At 36.2% G+C, this 25,306-nt stretch overlaps 1 protein-coding gene across 4 annotated transcripts in view; it reads right to left on the bottom strand.

The window, feature by feature from the left end:
• prkn (parkin RBR E3 ubiquitin protein ligase) overlaps positions 1-23,613 on the bottom strand; it is a 93,358-nt gene extending 69,745 nt beyond the window's left edge. For 2 of the 4 annotated variants that reach the window (XR_006252394.1, XM_043255957.1), the window contains exons 1-2: positions 23,463-23,613; positions 336-499 (exon numbers count right to left, since the gene is read on the bottom strand). Coding sequence is in view for 2 of the 4 variants with exons in the window: in XM_043255957.1 (XP_043111892.1) it covers positions 336-499; positions 23,463-23,469 (171 nt within the window). In the remaining 2 variants the exon portion in view is untranslated. Of the gene's footprint in view, positions 1-335; positions 500-664; positions 685-23,462 lie in introns of those variants that run through there. The other 2 variants (XM_043255959.1, XM_043255958.1) reach the window with 2 other exon arrangements.
• Positions 23,614-25,306: the final 1,693 nt, after the last annotated feature.

The raw sequence follows: 25,306 nt of genomic DNA, 5'->3' as shown, positions 1-25,306 counted from the left end.
TGTGTTGGCTTGCATACTAAAGCGCATGATTAGATTACCTAGTGTTATTCAATATTATACATTATATTATTTTCCTATATCATACTGTTTGACATTACATTCGGCAGCCAACTTTAATCATGTTTCAAAGCAGTAATTCACGTTTGTGACCTTGGACAACAAAAGCAGTCTTAGGTCGCTGGGGTATATTTGTAGAAATAGAAAAAAATACACTGTATACACAATATGTACACTATACCAGATAATTAGTTTCAATTTAAGTACATAGCAGTTAAGGCCACTTAATACAAAGTGGGAACATACATGTATATTATTTCCATAAGTACTCTTTTCACCTGAAGTGTGGATTCATTGCAGAGCTCTCGTCCAGCGAAGATGACCCGCAGTCGATCAGGCTGTACTCCCTGTAAAAGTCCCACTGTTTCCTTCAGGTCTGATACACTCGCGCCCTGCTCCAGCTCCACCGGGAAACCATGGCTGGAGTTAAACCGCACATATACTAAGAGAACAGGAGAGACCATCAGAGAGATCTTGTCAAATCCTGATCATTTTCGAATGCTTATAACAGGTTTGGTCAATGGTCTATATCAGGGTTCCTCGAATCTTACCCTGGAGGTCCAATGCACTGCAGAGTTTAGTTCCAACCCTAGTAAATATCACCTACCTGTGATTTCCTAATGATCCTGAAGACACTGATTGGCATGCTCAGGTGTGTTTCATTAGGGTTAGAGCTAAACTCTGCAGGAAAATAGATCACAAGGTCCAGATTTGAGGATCACTGGTCTATATAGAAACGGTATAGAGGGAAGAAAAGTTTTGAGTTAGAGTCAAAAACAGACCAGTTTCAGCCTTGAGGTCAAATGGATTAATATCTTGCCTTTGATATCCACCAGCTCAATTTTCGCTGTTCTCTTTTCTTTGCGCGTGGATTAAAATTGTGGCGTGTATAGTTTGATGCAAGTGTTCCTTATCAGTACATAAACACCAGTGCGCAGTTTGATATCCCAAAATAATGTGGTGTATGCAAAAGAGCCTTAGAAGAACAAAGCTGAACCAAATCTGTAAATAAATCACAAACTAGAAATGAAAAATGTAAGAATATTTGATATATATATATATTTTTGTTAATGCCATGTACTTGGGAGACCACCTCATGCACCTGTGCCCCCGTTTGAGACCCACTTACACAACATTTATAATAAAGATATAGAAAAACAGGATAGAAAATGCTATACACTAAATATTAACTAGATATAGTATGATCCAAGTTTTTCTAACCATGAGACATGCTTTATACTAAGTGTTAGATAGTAGAAAAGGCATTACAGCATATATAAGGATATAGATATATAAAATAGTACAACAAATAGGCAATATACAGGTACAGAACAGGCTATACAAAACCAGACAGAAAGCAAAACGATTGCAATAGAACAGTAAAACAACACAAAATGCAGTAGACAGCTTAAAGGCTTAAAGTTAAAGTAACAGACAAACATAGGACAAAACAGGTGACCGACAGCGACACAAAAGAGCCCCCATGTTAACATTCAGTCTGTGCCATCCCTCCTCTAAAAAAAAACACAACCCCCTTCATTAAGATGACTGCGATTTGGTGCAGAAGGACTTTTTCTTGTTATCACGTAGGCTTATTATTTTAATTGAAATGAGTCAACCTTTTCAGAGCCCCCAGAGGCGTAGAGATAAACTCGGAAATGGAAAAATGACTGATATTAAAGAAAAAAATGTGCACATTACGGGAAAAAAAAACGGAAAGGGTGAGGAGGAGGAAGTGGAGGTGTTTGTTCTCCACACTCATATGTAATTAACTCCAATTAAATATTTGTTCGGAATGGATTCGGGTATATTGGAACAAGTTGATGCACATCGTGGCAAATCAAGAAGTTAGAAATTAAAAGTCAGTTTGGTTATAGAACAGAGATATATATGAGAGCAGAAACGTATTTACCTTTGAAATAGGGCCGACTACGGTATTATGCTTCGGTATAAACAGCCATTTTGAGTTTTTTTTTCCCCAGAAACACACAAACATACTGAAAAAAAAGAAGCGTGAGGGTGATTTTGGTCATGCAGACTCAATATCACTCAGCCATAGCTCTTCCTGGAAATTGCATCTGGTGATATTGTTGACTTAAGCACAGAGGGGGCAACGCTTGCACTGATTGCTACTAAACGACAAAAGCTGAGGGTCTTGCAACACTCTTTAAGAGGGGTTTGAGTGATTGCTTGTTGTTAAAGCGTGACATTCTCTAATAAAGGCATTCTGTTGACCACATTTGAAGACAAATGACACTTGAGCCAACAGCACGCTAAAAATACAACAAATCATATCAGAGAGACTGGACAAGGACAGGGAAAAAATAAACTGCACTTGAATGGTTTAGAGGACCAAATGCAAGCAATTTTGAATTTGGACAGTATGGTGAGTTCACACAGAAAAGCGATCAATACCAAATCAATACTTTTATTAAGTGCCTCGAAGCCAGAACCGATAATTACAAAACAAAACAAAAAAAAATTAAAAAAGGTAAAACCAACCTATATGCCTTAAGGGGTTAACACGTGTCTTCGATGGGTTTTTGTAAGGAAGTCAGGTATTTAGGTTATAATTTGAAAACTAGACATATTTACAAAAGTTACAAAAAACCCATCAATCAGCTTCAGAGGACATAATGGATATAACCGATTCACAGAGCTTCAAAATAATGGTCACTATCCATGAGCATTACATAGCTTGGAAAAGCCAGGATACATTTATTAAAAACTCTGACTTTGTTCATCTGAAAGAACAAAGTCATACACCTAGGATGGCTTAGGGGTGAGTAAAATATGCTATTAATTTTTTGGGAGGTGAACTATTCGTTTAACTGTCCAAAAACAGAAGATAAAAACGTTTGGAATGATAAAACAAAGAAACTAAACAGCCGACTGCAACAATGTATAGTTTATGTGTTATTCAAGCCAACCCTGGAATTTTTTATAACATTTAAGTATATTTATAATCCATTGCTAAGCTATGTTTTCTTTTTACAGTAGCCTATGGATCATATTTTCTGCGTCATTCTTTGACAAAAATCTTTTGTTGGGTTTAACAACATGCACACTCGTGATTTGTCGTATTCCTATTATTAGAGCTTTCTGACTCGAGTTCACAAGCATTTGGAAATAATTTTAACTTCGCCAGCGATGCTGCTTCTCACGTCCCTTTTAAAATCGATCGTTCAGGCATGGCGCCGAAATCTGCATTTTGATTTGGTTTTATACATACAGGTTACACAAGTAACCATATCGTGGGTAAAGATGACAGAGTTTACGTTTTTGGGTGAACTACCCCTTTAAACGTCACAATACATTTTATAGTGTTTGTTAAATATGCCTCTTCCAGCTTTATTACGCATATCGGTGCTGTATTTCTTTGCACTGCATCACCGAGCAGGCTTTAATGTCGGGGCAACTGGTCTATTTCCATTCAGACTATTTCTACTGATTACGCTAAGAATAGCAAAGACTGCGCTGACAGTTGAGACAAAGATAAGCCCGTACTGAGCTCAGAGCCGCAGTCAGGGCAGGTCGAGGGTGACGTGTGCTGTCGTGCTGATTTCCATAATGTCTCTCATTGTTTTGTCTGCCTTCCAGGAGGATAACAAATGAGTAAATTCCCCCTTTGTCATGTTTCATCACAGCAGGAGTCAGTTTTGAGAGCGCATCCCGACGTGCCTGGACTGTCTGAGTTTTTCGTCAGTCAGCAAGTGACAGAAAGCAATCATTACCACGCTCTGGGCCCCATTGCAGAGCAACGAGGCCAAACTATAGATTACTACATTCAAACCCTAGTAAATTCAACCTTACTACTCTGTGATATTATTTTAACTACAGATTGACTTTAATAACAGCTTAATAAAGCAGGAGTGTTACGTACCACTGTTTCCGGGTACAAACAGATCCTAAAAGCCACCGATAAACTGTGCTAATACTGTATACACTCACAATGTGTTGTAATACTAGCTACATGAATAATGATGATTCTAACCTTTATCTCCATATCGAAATATAGGAGATTATTTATGAATCGCTAAAATGTTGGTGCTTAGGTTGCCATGCACCTGAAAACTAGTGTAGACTGTAGAGTTATTTTTATTTATATTATATTTTATAACTTAGCTTAAATGTGTCCAATAAATAAACATCATTCATATACATCGATTGAGAGTATTCTCAACTGAAACCGGCTTGATGTACAGCATTTTACAGATCTACAGTACTACGCAGTGTGAGACCCTTATGAAAATGTCTCTGCATTGCATTTATAAAACATTTTCCCCCCAAGACAAATTAGGATGAAGTGAATTCCATTATATCTTAGTGTTCTGCATTAAAGTTGAACTGAATAGAAAGCAGGGTCAGGTTTTTTTTTTGTTTTTTAAGTTTAACACATTTTTGAAAAATAGAAATAAAATGCATGGAGAGTGTCCACGGGTTTGTCTAAAACCTGGTGCTAATATTCTCCAGAATAATTTAAGATGATCCAAAGAGTGTCTTAGGGTGCTTTTACATCTGCAGATCAATTGCCTTTTTCCAAAACTGCTTTTTTATTCTAATTAATATTTTTGATTCTTGGTGCGTTCACTGTTCACTTAAAAATGTAGTTTGTCTTGATCATTTTTAAACAAAATCTAAACATTTCCTTCTCCTGACGACATCAGGTTGATGGCTCGGGAAAAGTATTCTTAATCAATCTCTTCCAACCACTAGTTTGCTATTGACGATTTGATATGGATTTTATATGTAGTTTACTTTTTTTAACCCAGCTGGTGGGTTATGCCTGTTGGGTCATTGTGTTGGGTTACTTTTCCACTACTGGGTTTTTGAGTAACCCTGCTGTTGGGTTAGCGCCTGGGTTAATCTCACTGACCGTTAAAACTATCACCGGACCTGTTTTGTTTAAAAGAGATAACAGGAAACCATTTAATACACTTTCTTAAATGCTTGTTAAATGTATTAAGAGTTGAAAACTATGCTGCATAATTCAATTTGTCTTATATTTTTGCCCATGTTTTCACTTAATAAATGCAAATTTTTAGATTTTTACTGTATTCTCTAGTAATCTTGTATCTGCTTTTTAATTTATATCCTATTTTTATTCATTTCATTTCATTTTCACAACATTTCAATATTTGAGTTAATTAAAACAATCCAGCATGGGTTAAAACAATGGGTTTGTCCATATTTGACCCAATGTTGGGTTACCCAAATAACCCAAAATGGTTTGTTTTAACCCAGATATTTTTGGGATTATTGCCTTAAGAAATTGTTATTTTTTTCTTCATTTTACATCATAAAATTGGTTATTTGACTTTTTTCTTTAAATAATAAATTCTGCTTGTTTTCAAGATTAAATTACATTTTTGTAATCCCAGATTTTTAATGTGGACCCTCAGTCTTGGTCTCCGTGTGACTGCATAAGTTAAAAAATTCAGATTTCCTTACTCAAATAAAACGATGCAAGCACTTTTCATTCAGAGAAATAAAAAAATTCAGACGACGTGCACTCAAATGAATCAGCCAAGCCAATGCAATCAGCAGAGTAGCTGCTGAGGCGAGTTTTAAACAGGCATCCAGGTGATCATCAGTTCAGGTTGAGCGGTATTTGGATTCGGTTATCTTCATGTGGGAAAATGCTGTCTCACAGAAGTATGTTAAGCCAAACAAGGCTGTCAAGGTTCAGTGCACATCTTCTGATGCTGGGATATTTTCTCTCATCGAGGTTCCAAAAATGTCCAGCTGAAACTCTGCCTTCATCTGAATGTCAGACTGCAGCAATAAAATTTCATCCTCTAGGGCAGATGCGTTCATTTGGAAAGCTGATGCAATGTTTGACGTCTGTGTACAATTGCTGGGAAATATGGAGTTCTGGTATAATAAAACTGAATCTGATCAAAACTAAGTCACAAAAAAGACAAAGGCGCAACTAATAACACACAAATTATAGCTATGTTTGCACGGGGATAGCGTCAGATCTGCTCAGATAACTCACATCTACTGAGCACAATCCAAATATTCACACTGTAAGATGGAAAACTGGTTGGAGCTGGCTGGAAATCAAACTCATGCCATGACCTTGGTGCTGTTGGTCCCAACAAGCTAAATGCAACTAACAAGAACATTAACCCCCGGTTCTGCAGCTCCCATTACGTCTGCTATCTGAGACCTCATGTCTAGGTTTCATTGGACCATGACAGTGGAAATTGCCTGAACCATCTAAAATAAATTTGTGTTAAGAATAAACCGAGCACAGGGTGAAATGAAAAGAAAAAAAAGAGAGAGATTGAGAGAGATGCATATAGAATGTGTCTACCTGAACGAAATGTGCGGGTGATGGAGAGTCTTATTGAATCCTGCAGAATGTGTTCCTGTGGTTTTAAAGGGATCTCACTGGAAATTGAACCTTTAAGATGTTTGGCTTCAGTTCCTTGAGTGGACTGATCAAACACTTATTTACCCTCAATTCATTCTGGTTTACTGGGAAATGTCGTCCTTTCATATTTAAGAAATGGACCAATGCGACATGCTCAAACGAGGCAAACGACTCAAAGATGCAGAAGCAGAAGATTGCAATTTTCGTTGGCTTTTTGCCAGTTTTCTTTAAAAACACCCATGAAGTTTAGTGTCCGTAGTGGATGCTAGTTATCAATCTTGGTGTCAAGTGTTTTTATTGGGATATCGTGGGTATTCTGTCAGAGGCAGTTGTGTATAGTGTTGACACGGTCAGAACCGTTGGGAAACAGACACTCCCATAGGCTATGGATAGATCCAGCATTGAAGACCATTCATTTCAGTGATTCTCAAGCACACACGCCAGAAAGTTGAGGAAATTACAGGAGTTTTTGCCATTTTAACACATTAATTTACCTCTCTGAAATCTGGCCAATAGATGTACTCTCTGGGACATGTTATAATTCTAACCTTAAATATTGTGCTAATTCTAATACAAATAAAAAGCATATTTAAAAAAAATACATTAATTCTGTCTTTTCATCACTCCCCAGAATATAACGCCATGGTAAAATGTAGATGTTAGTGATATCTAGTGATTATTAACAAATCAACGCGCATGATTTGTTAATAATCACTAAATATTGCTGCAAATATAGTGAAACTGCTTTCTATCTTACTTAAACCCATTCAAATATATCGACAGTGTGAGTTGTTTGGATCTACTGAGAGCTTCATGAACCACGTGACCACACGGCGGCGAGATCAAAGCCTGTCGCAACTGATTCTCAACTCTGGACACGGTGTCAGGCTTGACTTTGTGCGAGCCTACTTATGTCTCGGCCAGGTCTTGGACAGAATGAGCTGGTCTTGACTAAACAACAACACAGGCTACTGAACCAGGAATATGTACTCAGTACTAAATCACTTGGCCAAACATTTGTTTACTAATATTGTCATGAAAGCAGAAAGATCTCATTATTTGATGGAACCAAACTCACATTTGCATGAAACTGCTTCTCTTCTTCTGAGCATGTCTGATGATCTGTGCATGTGGTCACAACATATATGAGCTAATCTACAACCAACGGCGAATGCATTCGCTGAATGACTAAAGAAAACGACTCTACTAAGCAGATCAGGAAGAAGAAAATGTACCTGCCAGCCATCTTATAATGAAATGTGTGTTATTTACAGATAACATGCCGAGACTGTAATTCCGAGAAAGCAGAGAGAATAAAAGAGTGCAAGATAGACGAGGCAGAGTGCTGTCAATCAAAAGAGGGGTGACCAGGGTTTCATGACCAGCCAATGATTTGTGTCCGCCTGGAGTGGCAGGCGGCCAGATCAATCTAGGCCGCACACAGGCAGTAATATGAAGACAGATTGGCTTAATTCTGTACTGCAGCTTCTGAGAGAAATAGAGTCTGGGGACTCTTTAGAGCTGGAGCCAGACAGAGCGAAGGAGGAGAAGGAGGAAGGAGACACAAAGGAGGCAGGGTCAGAAGAGTGTTTTACAAAGGGAAAGATGTAGACAAGAAACCAAAGAAGATGAAGAACACTTGAAAGTTTGGACACAGTTGGTTTCTTATGTTCTAAGGATTGTACATGAAGGTCAACTAGGATTCTCGCAAGAGGGTCTATACTCTAAAAAGGGATTAGAAAGTCAGACCAAAAATTACAAATCTGCATGAGTTACACTTCATTAAGTTTGTAAAGACAATGTAAAAGCATATTAAAAATAGCAAAGGTACATGGTATTGTGAAGCTCGAGATCAAAATTCATTGACTTTCAATGGTTGGAAGGGTACATTTCTGAAGTTTCACTAAAAATGTTTTCGTTTGTGTTTTGAAGATAAATGAAAGTCTTATCTGTGAAATAATCTAAAAGCGAGTAAACTATGAGAAAAACCAAATTTTTGGGTGAACTAACTCCTAGGACAGATATCCATTAGCATTTTCTTTTTTTAAACACTTGGCTGGTGCAGGAACGCCAACATTAGGTTTTGTAGACTGAGGGTTTTTAGTCAATCAAAAAAAGCAAGATTTTTTTTTTGTTTATTTGTTTGCAATTTACCTTCTGATATCTCAGCAGATGTGTACTGAAGACGACAAATTAAGAAGCACGACGTCTTGGACATGGTTTCAGTGCGCCGACAGCATGCTGAACGGTTAGTTTATAAACAGTCTCCCAGTGCTGTCTGAACTGTAAAACTCTCTTAGAAGTTGAACACGTCTTTAAATTAACCCACTTTAAAGCACAGCTGCTACATATGAAAGTATCAGTTGTGTAACAGATCCACTACCTTCAACAATAAATGTCAAGACATTAACTGCTAGACTTTAAGATGCCTGCCGTTAGCAATGTTCCTGTTATTATGCATCATTTGAAGGTCTTCAAATTTTTTAAATGATTGTGCATTCAAAATGAAACATGTAGCCCATATATCTGAGAGTGCAGTCATTATTTTTCAGATGTATTTTTTTTTTTAACCTCTAAATTAAAATGAATTGTATAATTTGTAGTAATTGTAGTATGAGGGGTATAAACTGGCCTGAAAATTAAGAAAACCAGTTTTGTTAAAAGCATGAAAATTGTATTAAACATTTTGCCAAAATCTTGTATTATCATTTCTTAGGGAGAAAAATGTTTTAAGAAAACTGTGAATATTTAAAAAATTATGTCCACCAAATGGAAGTCATGCGGTGCAACCAACAGCAGTAGCATAAAACAAAAACAACAAAAATACAGACCCGCATGAACGCAAGGTTTTGACTTTCCAAAATCGTAATATTTGTTATAAATGAATATTTTGTGAGATTTTTAATATAAGTACTTCACAATTCATGAAAGAATTTTCATTTCTGGTTGGACTAACCCTTTAAAACTATTCTGAAAATAGTTACAATAGTAACTTTTTGTGCTCCATTCATTTTCTCGTTGATATAATATTGTTTCCTGTGTCTATACACTCTTAGAAACACATCTGATCAGGGTCTGATCGAGCCTAATTAACAAGACTTCCTTAAAACCAACAAAATGACTGCTTGATCGATTAACCCACTGCCTAGTCATTTTGCACATCCCTATTACGCTCATGGAAAAAGAAGGTGATTACTGTAAGAACACCTTTGGAACAGCAGCTGACATTGCAGGCCACTTTTCCTGGGCTTGGGTCAGTCTACTTGCCATTGATTAGCAATAAAGCACCGCTACAGCGCTGACAAAAGCACCATAAAATACTGCCAACTCCATTGCCTTTAATTTCCCCTACCATAACAATAAAGAAGATTGATTCTTCCATTCCAGAACTCCGTTTGAGCAATTAAGAGAACAAATACTACTGTAAGGCTTTTTTCATTCTCCGCCTTTCGCTTTTAGTGATATGACTGGAAGGACAAAAATAGACAGTGTTGTTTGGGCCACAACTCAGTGGTCATGATACAGAACTACCTATACTGCTATCTATCCATCCAAACGGTAGAAACGGGGGTGAAGGAGAGAGAAGGGGGAATAAAAAAAGGAGAGAGAGTAGCAAAACATGAGGCTCTGTCTAAAGAAGAGTTATCCGCAGACCAATGGCTAAATTGATTCCATCGAGCACCGTTCATCAGGTGCCCACTAACACTGGGAAATATTCCCTCCTCCATCCGTCCTCTCCCATTAACACCACGGAGGAGGACTAATGGAAACATGCAGTAAATCATCTCAGAATGGCGCATAGAAAACTACAGCTTAAAAACAGCAGCAAAACGGAAAAACGATTTTACATATTGCCACAGCTACAATAATAATAGTCTCGGCCTCAGACGTCACGCCCACGGAACGCTGGCGAAACGTCTGATGTATACGGGACACGCAAAAATGGAAACACTTCAGGACTTTCGAAATCGTTATCAGATTGGTTGAATTACAGAGGACTTCTGGGAGACGTGTGTCGCGTTCTTTAACGTTACATCTGGAAACAAAGATGCTGTGACACCCCTCACGAAAGAAGAAAGCTGTCATGTTTACACCTGTGAGCGCTTATCAGGATCAACTGAACACTGGATATTCAAAAGTGTATTAAATATTCTATGTTCGCTGCATGGAATCTTTAGAAGTCTGTTATTGCGGCAGCATTTCCGCGTTACGAAACGTGGCGCTGAAATCAAACAAACTGTGACGTGTTGGCTAAACAACCTCATGGGCGGGTTTTGGTCAATCCAATCCAAACATAAAACAACTGAAACATTTAAAGCACCAGATATGAGCTTATAACATAACAATGTTATCATCCATTGGTGTGGATGTTAATACACTGTAGATATAGTTCTTGGTGTGAATGGTCTTTTATCACACACATTTTGCTCCTGTGTTGTTAGTAGACCACCAGCCCGTGTTAATGATCACTCTGCTTGTTTGCGACCCTAAGCTAATTTGCGCTGTTCTTGGTAGATTGCATTTGTCATTACAGAAGTAATCTGACTGAGTATGTGTTTTTAATAAGCACACTTTCAGTAGATAACCTGTAGAACTTCCCAATCCCAATGGTGCCTTAATGGGACTGCTCTCTTATTTCCCCTGTTTAGAAAATCTAACCCTATAGTTCCAAAAAACTGTTTTGAGAAAACTGTGAATATTTAAAAAGTTATGTCCACCAAATGGAAGTCAACATGCAGTTAGATTAAAAAAAAAAAAAAACAGACCCGCATGACTATGTCTTTTTATAACAAGGTTTTGACTTTCCAAAGTTGTAATAATATATATATTCATATTCAATATATATTCATACTCGTTTTTCCACATACCACAACATCCTCTGTGGCTCTCAGAGTCGGTTTAAAGATAGCAATGCCAGGCGACATTTGTGGCGAAACAAGGGTTAAATCAAACTTTGGTTTGAACCAAACCATAGAAGCAAGTGTGAAAAAGTCTAAAATGATGTCACGCGCCATTCGGCTGAGATCTGTGTCCCTGGCTGGTCCCTCAAATCAGATTATGAACATCACTGATTCGCCTTGACATCCACTGACATATCATCTCTGTGAAGATAAATTCATATACTGCTCTTGGAGGCAACAAACTGACAGCCGGACCCAATGGTGTTGATGATTTTGGACACAAGAGCGTGACTGTCTGTCTGTCACGGCCCATCACAGAGGCACAGGTTGAGCAGAAAGGCACATCATTAACAATTGTAATTAACTAGTGAGACTCGGCCTGTGCCTGTGGCACCGGGGGCCAGCGCACCTGAGGGGCCACCGAGAGACGTGCACACGAAAAACGGCTTCAGCCCACCAGCCACTTAGAAGCCAGCTGACAGATGCAAAACGACGAGCACTTAAAACACAAAGAAAAAAAGAAAAGCTAGGATGAAATTTTGAAAATGCTAGATTTAGTTCAAGAGCTCTACAGGAAAAATGTATTGTTTATTTAGCATTAAGCTGCGGTCTCTTTACAGTAAGTGTTCTGTTTGCCTCAAACCAAGAGGTCCAAGAGGTAAAAGCACAGCACAAGTGCTCATCTACACAACCGGCCTGCCTCTTACAATAAATCAGTCAATAAAAACATAAAAAAAAAACGGTCAAATCAAACCTAAAACCGTTTCTTCATGAAATTTCTTACATTCATCTATCTAGGGCCTAGATAGATAGATAGATAGATAGATAGATAGATAGATAGATAGATAGATAGATAGATAGATAGATAGATAGATAGATAGATAGATAGATAGATAGAGTGCCTAGACTCTAAACACACTCTCTATCTATCTATCTATCTATCTGTCTATCATGCATGTGTGTGTTTATGTCCCTCATCATCCTCACAACGCACTGTAGTTTTTCCTATTTTTGTGATTTTTTCAGTGAGCAATTTTTCACCTGCGTCCTTCACGTTAGGCCTGGGGCTGCTGCCGCCGCCGCCGTCTCGCATTTGCATGAGAGCCCGTGTAACCAATTCCAATTTCAGGCAGAATTTGTTTTTCAGACCCCATCCTCAAGTTTTAATTATAAAGTGAGGCGTTCAGAGAAGGAGCCCGGCGTCTTTCAGGTGGCTATTCACTCATCGACACAACTGAACCATGAAATTATTCGTGGGTCTAATCATTGACTAAACAATAAAACATTAATTCAGGGAAAATGGATCAAAGTGAGGTGTTCAAGAATGGGATTGGGGTCCTAAGAGCAAGAGGGGGGAAAAAAAGCATTAGACCTGCTGCAAGACTATATGTACAAATATTAGGTATTTTACAGACACTGCCGAAGAAAGGCTTTATGCTTAACGGAAAAATAAAGATTGCATATTTTGCAAAGTTAATTACTTTTTTAAATTTTATGGTGGAAAAAAAAGAGGTATTTTGACACTTCAATGTCAGTAGGGTCACCTGATCATCTTTATTCATTTCAAACCTGATTGACTTTCTTTCTTCGGTGGAACATAAAATGAGATATTTTACAGAATGTCCTGGTTGCTCTTTTCCACGCAGTTGCGTATTTAAATGAATGGAGACTTAGCCTAGGTGTCAATGCTTTGTTATATATGCACGTTATAATCGTCTTCATTCACATTCCTTTCAGGATCTTTCAAGCTTTCATTTTGGGTTTCACGAAAAGTTCAACATGTTGCTATGATTTATTTGCTCATTACTCATAAAACAGAATTTATTTTAAATACATGCAACCCTGGAGCACAGAACCTCTTAAGTAGCATGGGTATATTTGTAGCAATGACCGGCAATTGTGTGGGTCAAAATGATTTTTCTTTTATGCCAAAAATCATTAGGATAATTAAAAATAATTTAGTAAATTTCCTACCATAAATATATCAAAACTTATTTTTTGTGCATTGCAGATAACTTCATTTAGACAACTTTAAAAGTTTAAAAGTTTAACTTTAAAAGTTTTTTTGCACCCTCAGATCCAGAAAGTTCAGGGTTGCATATAAAAATAATATATACAGACGTGGACAAAATTGTTGGTACCCTTTGGTCAATGAAAGAAAAAGTCACAATGGTCACAGAAATAACTGTTATCTGACAAAAGTAATAATAAATAAAAATTCTATAAATGTTAACCAATGAAAGTCAGGCATTGTTTTTCAACCATGCTTCAACAGAATTATTTAAAAAAATAAACTCACGAAACAGGCATGGACAAAAATGATGGTACCCCTAGAAAACACTGAAAATAATGTGACCAAAGGGACATGTTAATTCAAGGTGTGTCCACTAATTAGCATCACAGGTGTCTACAACCTTGTAATCAGCCATTGGGCCTATATATATGGCTCCAGGTAATCACTGTGTTGTTTGGTGATATGGTGTGTACCACACTCGACATGGACCAGAGGAAGCAAAGGAAAGAGTTGTCTCAAGAGATCAGAAAGAAAATTATAGACAAGCATGTTAAAGGTAAAGGCTATAAGACCATCTCCAAGCAACTAGATGTTCCTGTGACTACAGTTGCACATATTATTCAGAAGTTTAAGATCCATGGGATCTGTAGCCAACCTCCTGGACGTGGCCAGCAGGAGGAAAATTGATGACAAATCTAAGAGACGGATAATCCGAATGGTAACAAAAGAGCCTAGAAAGACTTCTAAAGAGATTCAAGGTGAACTTCATGCTCAAGAAACATCAGTGTCAGATCGCACCATCCGTCGTTGTTTGAGCCAAAGTGGACTACATGGGAGACGACCAAGGAGGACACCATTGTTGAAAACGAATCATAAAAAGCAAGACTGGAATATGCCAAACTACATGTTGACAAGCCACAAAGCTTCTGGGAGAATGTCCTGTGGACAGATGAGACAAAAATCGAAGTTTTTGCCAAGGCACATCAGCTGTATGTTCACAGACGAAAAATGAAGCATATCAAGAAAAGAACACTGTCCCTACTGTGAAACATGGAGGAGGCTCTGTTATGTTCTGGGGCTGCTTTGCTGCGTCTGGCACAGGGTGTCTTGAATCTGTGCAGGGTACAATGAAATCTCAAGACTATCAAGGAATTCTAGAGAGAAATGTACTAGCCAGTGTCAGAAAGCTTGGTCTCAGTCGCAGGTCATGGGTCTTGCAACAGGACAATGACCCAAAACACACCGCTAAAAACACCCAAGAATGGCTAAGAGGAAAAATTGGACTATTGTAAAGTGGCCTTCTATGAGCGCTGACCTCAATCCTATTGAGCATCTTTGGAAGGAGCTGAAACATGCAGTCTGGAAAAGGCACCCTTCAAACCGGACACAACTGGAGCAGTTTGCTCATGAGGAGTGGGCCAAAATACCTGCTGAGAGGTGCAGAAGTCTCATTGACAGTTACAGGAAGCGTTTGATTGCAGTGATTGCCTCAAAAGGTTGCGCAACAAAATATTAAGTTAGGGTACCATCATTTTTGTCCAGGTCTGTTTCATGAGTTTATTTTTTTAATAATTCTGTTGAAGCATGGTTGAAAAATAATGTCTGACTTTCATTGGTTAACATTTATAGAATTTTATTTATTATTACTTTTGTCAGATTAAAGTTATTTCTGTGACCATTGTGAGTTTTTCTTTCATTGACCAAAGGGTACCAAATAATTTTGTCCACGTCTGTACATACATATATACATACATATACATATATATATATATATATATATATATATATATATATATATATATATATATATATATATATATATATATATATATATATATATATATATATATATATATATATATATATATATATATATATATATATATATATATATATATATATATATATATATATATATATATATATATATATATATATATATATATATATATATATATATATATATATATATATATATATATATATATATATATATATATATATATATATATATATATATATATATATATATATATATATATATATATATATATATATATATATATATATATATACATATATATATATATATATATATATATATATATATATATATATATATATATATATATATATATATATATATATATATATATATATATATATATATATATATATATATATATATATATATATATATATATATATATATATATATATATATATATATATATATATATATATATATATATATATATATATATATATATATATATATATATATATATATATATATATATATATATATATATATATATATATATATATATATATATATATATATATATATATATATATATATATATATATATATATATATATATATATATATATATATATATATATATATATATATATATATATATATATATATATATATATATATATATATATATATATATATATATATATATATATATATATATATATATATATATATATATATATATATATATATATATATATATATATATATATATATATATATATATATATATATATATATATATATATATATATATATACATATATATATATATATACACACATATACATATATATATATACATATATATATATATATATGTATATATATATACATATATGTATATATATATATATATATATATATATATATATATATATATATATATATATATACACACACACACACACACACACACACATACACACACAATAAATCAACACACCTCTTCTGTTTCTATGATTCTATGAAGTCGAACAGGTCAGGGTGATACTATTCTGATATTATGAGTAAGAAAAAAATGCTCATTAAAAGAATGAAACTCACTCATAAAACAATCTCCATTGCTTATAAATTTCTGGAAAACAATACCGCTCAAGCTTAAAAGTTTAAACCTCTCCAGGTTACGGTGTTGTTTACGGCTGACAGTCGTGTCGCACACATTCCATTATCTGAAAACCGCTGCACAGAATGACAGCATTCGGGACATAAACGACCTTGTAGACCCTTTAAAGTGGCCTAATGATAGACTCGGAGCTTCAGAGACAAACATTTCTGTGCAAATCCACTGACCTGGCGCTAGTATTGATTGACAGCAGTACAGTCATTATCCTGTTCAATTTCACCAAAGGCTCTGGATCGTGCGGGGTAATTAGATAGCAGCACTTACACTCTGCTGTTGTGGTATCTACCCCTTTACTCACTTTCTCCAACCTATGCTATTTATTGCCACTCTTTGCTTTCAGCGTCTCCATCCATTTCTCTGATTCTCATGACAGCTCGCTTGGAGATATGAAAACCTGTGATTGACACACCAATTTCCTTTCTGCCAGCACACGCCAAAGCTACGATTTCTCAAAGTCTCTTCTTTTTCTGAGCCTCGGGTGGAACCAATAAGCGGAAATATGACTGAAAAGACATATCGGGCTTCAGATAAAGCACCAAAAGAGCTACTGAATGTTAATATGTGATTAAAATACGCTATATGAATTCTCTCTTGGCAGCCTGAAAAGCAGTAAATAGTCTGGTCTTAAATCTCAAATTTGTTCTCTTTAAAGGTCACCGGGTTATAAAAAGCTCTGAAACGTCGAAAAGATGTAAATGGAAAAATTAGTCATTTCCATGTTCGGCGGGAAATGAACCGACTTTCTATGAAAGGAATATTAAGAGCTCGGCTCCAGAGGGAAATAGCTGACGTTTGAAAATGAAGATTGTCTATAACGGCGGGATTTTAACCTTTGACCCGAGACCTGGCGCGACGATCACGCTCGTTCCCGATGCACATACTATCAGTCCTACACGGTGTGTGAGATCAGAATTGGCGTGTCCATGATATCAACGGTTTTTCCGAGCTCACGCGCGTCGGCTAATCACGGCTAACGCAGCGACTGAGGACCATCGTCTTTTCCCCCCGGCTGCTGCCAGTAAATGAACGGCGAATACATTTTATGGTCGTGGATTGAGCTGGGCGCCAACGTTAAATGCAAATTGAAACAGAATGTGGCCAGTCTCTGGCATTGATATAAATGCTTAGCTTCTGCATTAGCAACCGCCGCTAATTAGTGCAGTGATCATTTTGTGTTAAGTCCAGCCTGATTACTTGAGGCTTCTAATTAAAGCAGCGGGACTAGTGATTACAAACGCAACAGGCCGAAGCTGCGTGATCTAAAAACATTCATAACACGTTACAGGGCTCTACCGCGCAAACATTTGCACATCTAAAACTTGGATAAACTTAAAAATAACACCGTAATTACCTCAGATAACAGCCTTAAAATAAATACCCTCTAATTCGGCTAACCTTAAAGGCGAGTTATGCTTTATGACAAGTGGAACTTTATATTTATTTAACTTGGGTCATCGAGAAACTTTACAGTCGAATAACATAATTAAACATTCATGAGCTACAGTTTCGCCGGATTCCTTAATTCAACACATGATTAGCGCACAATGTCTCCCTGTCAGCCAATAAGTTACTTAAAGTCAAGTAATGCCATTAATATTCATGAGCAAAGCAGACACCTTAGCGAGAATGAGAAATTCCGGCATACAGATTTAATGCTTAATAGAATGCACTGAATCTAATTATATATGAAGATTCAAATATTTTTGGATATATTTGAATGTTTTTGAATGCGAATGCTCAAACAGCGTATTATAAAAATCTTTTTAAATAAATGCATAATTTTAGAATAAAGGAAGTTGATATTTTATTCTTTAGAAGTGCAGATATTCAACTAGAATCAGCAAAAATGTTTGTAATTTCTGTATTTTCTTGTTCATGAAAGAAGTCTCAGCCTGCATTTATTCGATAAAAACACAGTTAAATGAAGTTTAATATAAATATTATATTTATGAATAATTTTATTTATTTTCTGGATCCTTCGTCCAGTATTCAGTGTCACATGATCCTTCGAAAATCATTCAACATGCCCATTTGCTGCTCAAGAAACATTTCAGATTTTTTGTGACATTATAAATGTTTTTTCATCGATTTAATACAGATTTTTGGACTCTTATGTAACAGGCTAAATGTTACTGCGGAGCCATATATTTGTTTATATAACGTAACATAATAATGTCACTCCTAAACATGGCGGAATAACTGTAAATTGCAGAATGATAACCTGATATTTGACCAAACTCTTCACTGTATATGCGCTGTAGAACTAAAACCGTATCACCACTCTATTACCGCCACGGTAATATCTTTCCGCGTGTTCCGATGCATGTACTCTCAACTCTCCACTGAAAGTTTGCATAACCTAAAAGCATGCAAATAGAGACGCACGCAGCTGGAGTCCACTGCTGTTCTGTGGCCCTCGCTTCCTAAAATAGCATTCCTAATATAAGCCTACTTTAACATTTAAAATTCAAATTCAGTCATGAGCACCAGTCTCAACAGATCCGGAGTGTAATGTAATGTATATGATTTCACGCCTGCAGCATTCGTCCACTGTACTCCGTTCCCATGTTCTGCATTGGGGATCCTTTAAAACTACTTTTCATCCTCCACACACGCACACGCACACAGTGAGTCCGAGTGCTGACAGCGAGAATATGTCAAAAACGCTGCGTCAAAGATACTTTCCGCTTTGGACATGGAGAAAAAGAGGTAAGACGAATGTGGATACATATTAAAGCAAATTATTCTTTGCCCACAGTCAGACTGGAGGCAGGAAAGACACTTAACTGCAAAAATCAATAGCAATTTATTCTCTCCTTGGACTCCAAACACAGCGAGTAAATAATCCTGTCCCCTTGCACTGCCGTCCCGAGAGAAGACCAACACGCCGCTCTCTCTCTCTCTCTCTTTTTCTCCATCCTCTCCCCCTTGACACTAAATTTCTCTCTCTCTCTCTGACTGAGTTTATAAGCAGACCTTCCTGACCCCCTGATCACTTCCACTTTGGGCAGATATCCACTGTCAATCTGGCTCTATCCGTCTCCACCAGAGGACAGCACAGGAAAAACATTAGCACAGAGCCCAACATAAAAAAAAAAGCCCCTTGTTTTGGATCTGATGGACCACCCTAATCCGACATTCACTTTACCGTTTTCCTGCTCAGGGTCAGGCTGATTTTCTCCTGATAAAATGCTGTGGGAACCTGAAATGGCTTTTACCGTAAATGAAATACGACCGTTATGAGAAGTGCTATCCTAGCATTATCCCATCTTAAATATTTTTTTTTACAATATTGCACAGATATGACTGAAATAGGTGGTGTTTGGTCTCCATCGGAGCCCTAGACCTTCGCAAAGATAAGCATGAGAGTAGCCCACACCGTCATCACAAAATATTTCGAAAAATGACTCAAGTAAGCAAAACAACTACAAGCTCTACAAATTAAGCAGGACGATTTTGCGATGTATGCATGTTGGTCGTCTGAAATTAATAAATGGTAATGTTACAGTCAAATTAAGCCCCAAATCCCATTGCAATTTTCAAAAGCCAAAAAAACGAACGGCGATATCAACAACCAACCAAAGGAAAGCTTCGCCATTCCTCATATTTGCAGTGATTGCAAGCGTTTTTGTAAAGCAAACCCGGAAGTTGGCGTCTCTGTGGTTCCATCGACAAAAAGCTAATTGATTTTTTATTGGCTTTTTGATTTAATGCTGAAAATAAGCTAGGAACGTAGGCTATGAACAATCTACAATATGACTTCCCAGCAACTCTTTTATGATTTTGATTAAAATCTACAAGTTGTAAAGTTTGGTTTTAAATACTTTGCGAGATTGAGACTGTAAACAAAACAAGGCTGTAAAAGCGACGAGATGAAATTTCCTGTTTAGCATGATAACGATAATGTTCAGTCAGAAAAAAAATCATCACGAGCGATGTATTAAATATGTATATTATGTTATAGTATAAAATGTGAACTTATCGTGAGCTTGCGTAACTGCAGACTTTATATTTCCGTGCTGAGGGAAACGTGGACAGAATCGCAAGAATCCGGTCATAAAAATGTATTTTTATCAGTTGAACCGAAAAACTTGAAGAAACTGTGACAGAAATATAATGCTCGATGCCATGATAGTATTACTACTACTATGTATGTATGTAACAATATCAAAATCTCACTGCAGTATTTTTTAGACAATGAAGACTAAATTACTAAAGCACTTTGAGACAAAATTAAGAGTTAGGAAAAAGTTGTATTTGAAGTATAGTTTCCCACTGGTTTTCAGGAAGCCAAATAAAAACTAATATAATAATGATAGCAATTTTACATTATTGCTATTCATATGACAGTAATAGCCATATACTGTAAATATATATATATATATTTTTTGCTTTCACATCATTAACATTTACAATGAACTGCATTTTTATGAACTAACACGTAGAAGGGAGGAGAAGCGTAGGTTTCTTTATAGGCATTAAACATTTTTAATATCTTTAAATTGTGTACATTTTATGATTTCAATTAATACATCATCATTTTTTATTACTAATTTTAATTAAAAACCTTCAACATTAAAATGGAAAGAAACAGAATACGGGAAAATTTTTTAACCTCAAATAATATTTGGATCTGGATCTGGATCTGGAAGTTCAAAAACGCTAGCTTGTTTCGCATTTTATGGGATTCAAACCTGCAGCATGCTATTACTGGAGGGAACTGCTAAGGAAAGACAATCAGCATCATCAAAATTTCAACTCGGCAAAACTGTCAAACATTTTCAAATTCCTACAAGATAAAACGCCACCTGAGATCATGCAGAACAACACCCAAATGACCACCTAGAGTCCAGCACTTTATCGACTCATGATAGCTCCAGCTTTGCGGCAGTGAGTTCTGAACGTTCAAGCACCGCTCATATTCCTTCAGAAAATGTTAAAGCCTGGTTTTTCGTTTTGTATTTAATTGTTTTGTCGGAGTGACAAACAAACTAAAAGATTTCAGACGTGAAAGCTGTTCTTTCATCTACAGTACGTGGAGAAAAACAGCGATACAGCGTTCTACCGCGGCGCGCGGATGCGACGACAAGTCAGGCCAGAAAGAGTCCCTCAGCTTCCAACCGTGACGTCAAGCGGGCGGCAAGAAAGACAAAGACGGCTATGCATCTGTGGAACGAAGCGTTAGAAATGTGTTTGATAGCTAGTGTGGAAATTTTTGAAGACCACGGACAACGCGGTTCCTTAAGCTTCTCGTAACACCTGTTCTGTTCTCAGGAACAGCAGAAGAGGACCTGACAGAAGACTCCTCTGACACGAGTCACTGCTTCGGGGACTTCTGAATCCTGAGCAAGCACGAAGTATTCTTACACAAAGCTGTATGAAAGCTCAGGACTAAGACAGACGCTTTATTTTCCACATATGGGCGGTTGACATTTAAGACTGAATTCTGCGTTCGAGAAAAATAGGTCATGAAAATGATAGCATAATTTTAATATCTTTACCGTTAAAATATTTCGAATAATAAATGTTATCCCCACAATATTCTGTTTCAGAACATCTGTGCTATTTTAAAAGCCAAAATTGTACTTGATCAGAGACTCCATGTGACCTTTCTTTATCCATATACCTTTTCCATTTTTCTGTGAACCACAAAATAAGCCTAGAGCCAAAAAGGACACATAAAGACATTTGTACAGCCAAGGAACCAGAAAAGCCGCTGCCAAATACCTATTGTAAACAACACAAGTTTGAATATACTGCATATGAGATTTGAGCGGAGGTTTAAAGCTCAGCGAAACCTTGTTGCATCCAATTCAAGGCGTTTTATATCTTTTCAAAATAAAGAAACATCTATCCCGGTTCATTCACGCAAGCGAGATTTTGTTGGGGTTGAACATGCTCTAGCCTGGTGAGACAAGAGTCAGTTCTCCTCACAGCCCAGTCAATATAAAAACAAGCTTACGTGACATGACTATTGGCACAGATATTGTTCCAATAGTAGGAGATGCTGTGCCTGAGGGTGGAGGCGTGCTGCTCGATTCATACTCATTCTGCCAGACGAGCGCCAGTCAGTTCACTCCAACCAAATCCCTGTCTCGCGGGGATCAGCGAGCCCCGTTCTGACGCGCCGGAGACACTCAAAAAGACACAATCAATACGTCTTCTTCAGAAGCCAGCAGTCCAAAGGCACACTCAGGCTGAGAAGCTCTAACGATTTATTTCAGATTCAACACTGATATCATTTTTCACAGATAATCTAGGCAGGCATGGGGAAGTGGAATATGGCACGTCGGAAAATTATGCCAGACACTTAAAAAAAAAAAAAAAAAGGATTAAAGAATTTTGCTTTGGGAAAATATCTGCTGAAAGTTGATGGGAGGAAGTTTTGCCGGAAACTATGGCACAAATCTCCATGCAATTATTTATTAGGGCGTTTTACAAAATGGTTTTGATTAATATAGAATTAAAATTGATGAAATGCGACGCTGCTGAAAAACATAGCGAAAAAGCATAAATGAAAAAGAAATCACACGAATCTGGAACAAGCAAGAGATGAGATGGTCTTTTATCTGAAGATGCCGCAAAAATATTATCTCCTTAAATTTAATATTACTATATTGATATAAGCATTTTCGTGTCTTCATATACTATCTTAAATTATCATTATGTGACTTCTAAATTCATTTTATTGTTATGTTTTATGTTTAAAAAAAATCTGTTTCATAAATTGTGTTTCATAAAGGTGTGTGTCTCTGTAAATAAAATTACTTTTAAATATAACCCCACCTGATTAAAGGATTCTGAAAACGATCCTCGTTATTATTATAATTATTATTATTATTATTATTATTATTATGAGAGAAACATTTCAAAAGCTAGCATATTTATCAACACATTATTAAATTTCTTTGAATTTGTGTATATATTAACCAGGAGCTCCGTTTTTGTATACAGCTGTTCACTGAGATGCAATTTACTATATTTTATATGGTTGTGCCTCACAACTACGCTATCATTTTAAGACTGGTTGCAGTCTGCTGTGAAGGTACAAGGCACAATGTCAAAGCACAATGCTACATCAACGGCATGAACACAGTTTCAAGGGGAAATAAAGACATGGGAAATATAGTTTAGATAGTCTCTAATAAATAACTGCTTACCGATCATACTGTATTAGCTGCGGCCCGAATTCACTCCACTGTGACTTTGGTGTTTGTTGACATGTCGCGTGGGCGAACGGAGCCAAAACCGCACGGGATCTTGGGAAATCGAGTTCAGCAGCACATACTCTTCATCGGCGTAGAAAGAAGCGTAGGAGATGACAAATACCGGGCTCTCTGAATTTATCTGAATCCAATAACTAAGCTACAACACGGATGGTTAAATTTCAAACGAGACTTGTATGTAAGGCAGTTAAGACGTGAGGGATGAAAAACTACATTTCCTGGTTGGGTAAACGTCAGAGGAAGTTATTGTGGCGAGGGGATCGCACGTGGGTTATTGCAGAAGTGTCAGCGAAATCCTAATGATGATATTCAGGTTATTCCTGAGGCCACAGTTTAATTTTGATGATCAGACCAGTGCATATCATTGCACTTTACATTTTTTTTAATTAATTTTCGTATGTTAGTGAGCAAATGCCGCTTCCGTCGAAAACGCTGTTATTTATGCAGACAGAATGTCACATAGAGAGAAATAATGAAGAAGCATGGATTTATTATTTATTCATTATTTTACTACTACTACTACTACTACTACTACTACTACTACTACTACTACTGTATAAAATTGAATATAATTTCACCAAATCAATGACAGATTAATTGTTGGCTACAGCTGAATATGGCAAGGAACTGTGCATGTTCAAAACTAACCAGTCTTCCTGGTCTAGGTTTCTTCTTCTTCTTTTTCTTCCTTTCTTCTGTTTCTTTTCTTTTTCTGTGTGTTCTCTGTTTTTTCCATCACCAAACAAGACTTACCTGGAAATAATCCTGTTTTTTTTCCACATTTAACCTGTACTTGATTTTTTTTGTGAAGTTTTGAAAGTCAGTAAAAAAAAAAAAAAGACTTCCGCTTTAATAACTACAAACTGAATTATAAAGAAATTTTTCACGTACTAGATTCACGTTATCTTGTAGCATTACTTTTGAGACATTTATGTGACGTTATAAAATCACAACAGATATATATATATATATATATATATATATATATATATATATATATATATATATATATTATTTGTTTTTTTTTTGTAACATTGTGTATCTGCTGAACCTCTAAGAGTGGGTTTTCATTGACTCTATTTAACTCTAAAGTTCAGCGTTATGAATTATTCCCTTCAAAGACAAAGACTCTTCCAAACAGGATTCGGTCCGTCCCAGAATGGCTTGCCCTGTTTGAAGATCTGTCTTACGGAGATGTTTGTTGTGTACACTTAATAAATGCAAGAACCTGTTAAATCTGGAAGAGCAGCAAATGATTTAAACCTCATTAATATTCAAATTGAAAAGGCATCAATGTTATGTTTTCTACATCTCTACAAATATGATGTGGCATATAACAACCTAACTCGCGTGTTAAAACGACTGACTAAACAGGATTCAATTTGCATATTAATGAGCTAGATGACAGATTATAATATTTTGCCTTTTCCCTCAAGGGACAGACTCCTTTTTAGATGTTTCTTTTTCTAGGAATAGTTGATTGCTTTAAAAAAAAAATAGATAACTTAAAGAACAATAGAAGTTAATTTGATCTTGTGTTCATCAGGTAAACATTTAAGTCCCATGTGAGATAACAGTTGCATTTCAGATGCATTTTTTATGTATTTCATATATGAAGTCATGTTGGATTCATTGTATTTATAATTGTTAGCATACAATTTTATTTGCAATAAATCTTATGAGGAAATACAACTCATTTTTGAGATTTGTGAGGTTTGCTCAACAAAACTGTTTCTCAAAGGTACATTTTTTTTTAACAATTTCTTACTAGTGCTTAA

The sequence above is a fragment of the Puntigrus tetrazona genome, chromosome 13, assembly GCF_018831695.1.
Source record: "Puntigrus tetrazona isolate hp1 chromosome 13, ASM1883169v1, whole genome shotgun sequence".
Taxonomy (NCBI): Eukaryota; Metazoa; Chordata; class Actinopteri; order Cypriniformes; family Cyprinidae; genus Puntigrus; species Puntigrus tetrazona.
The sequence above is the reverse complement of the archived record's forward strand: the minus strand, read 5'-3'. Positions and strand labels throughout refer to the sequence as shown.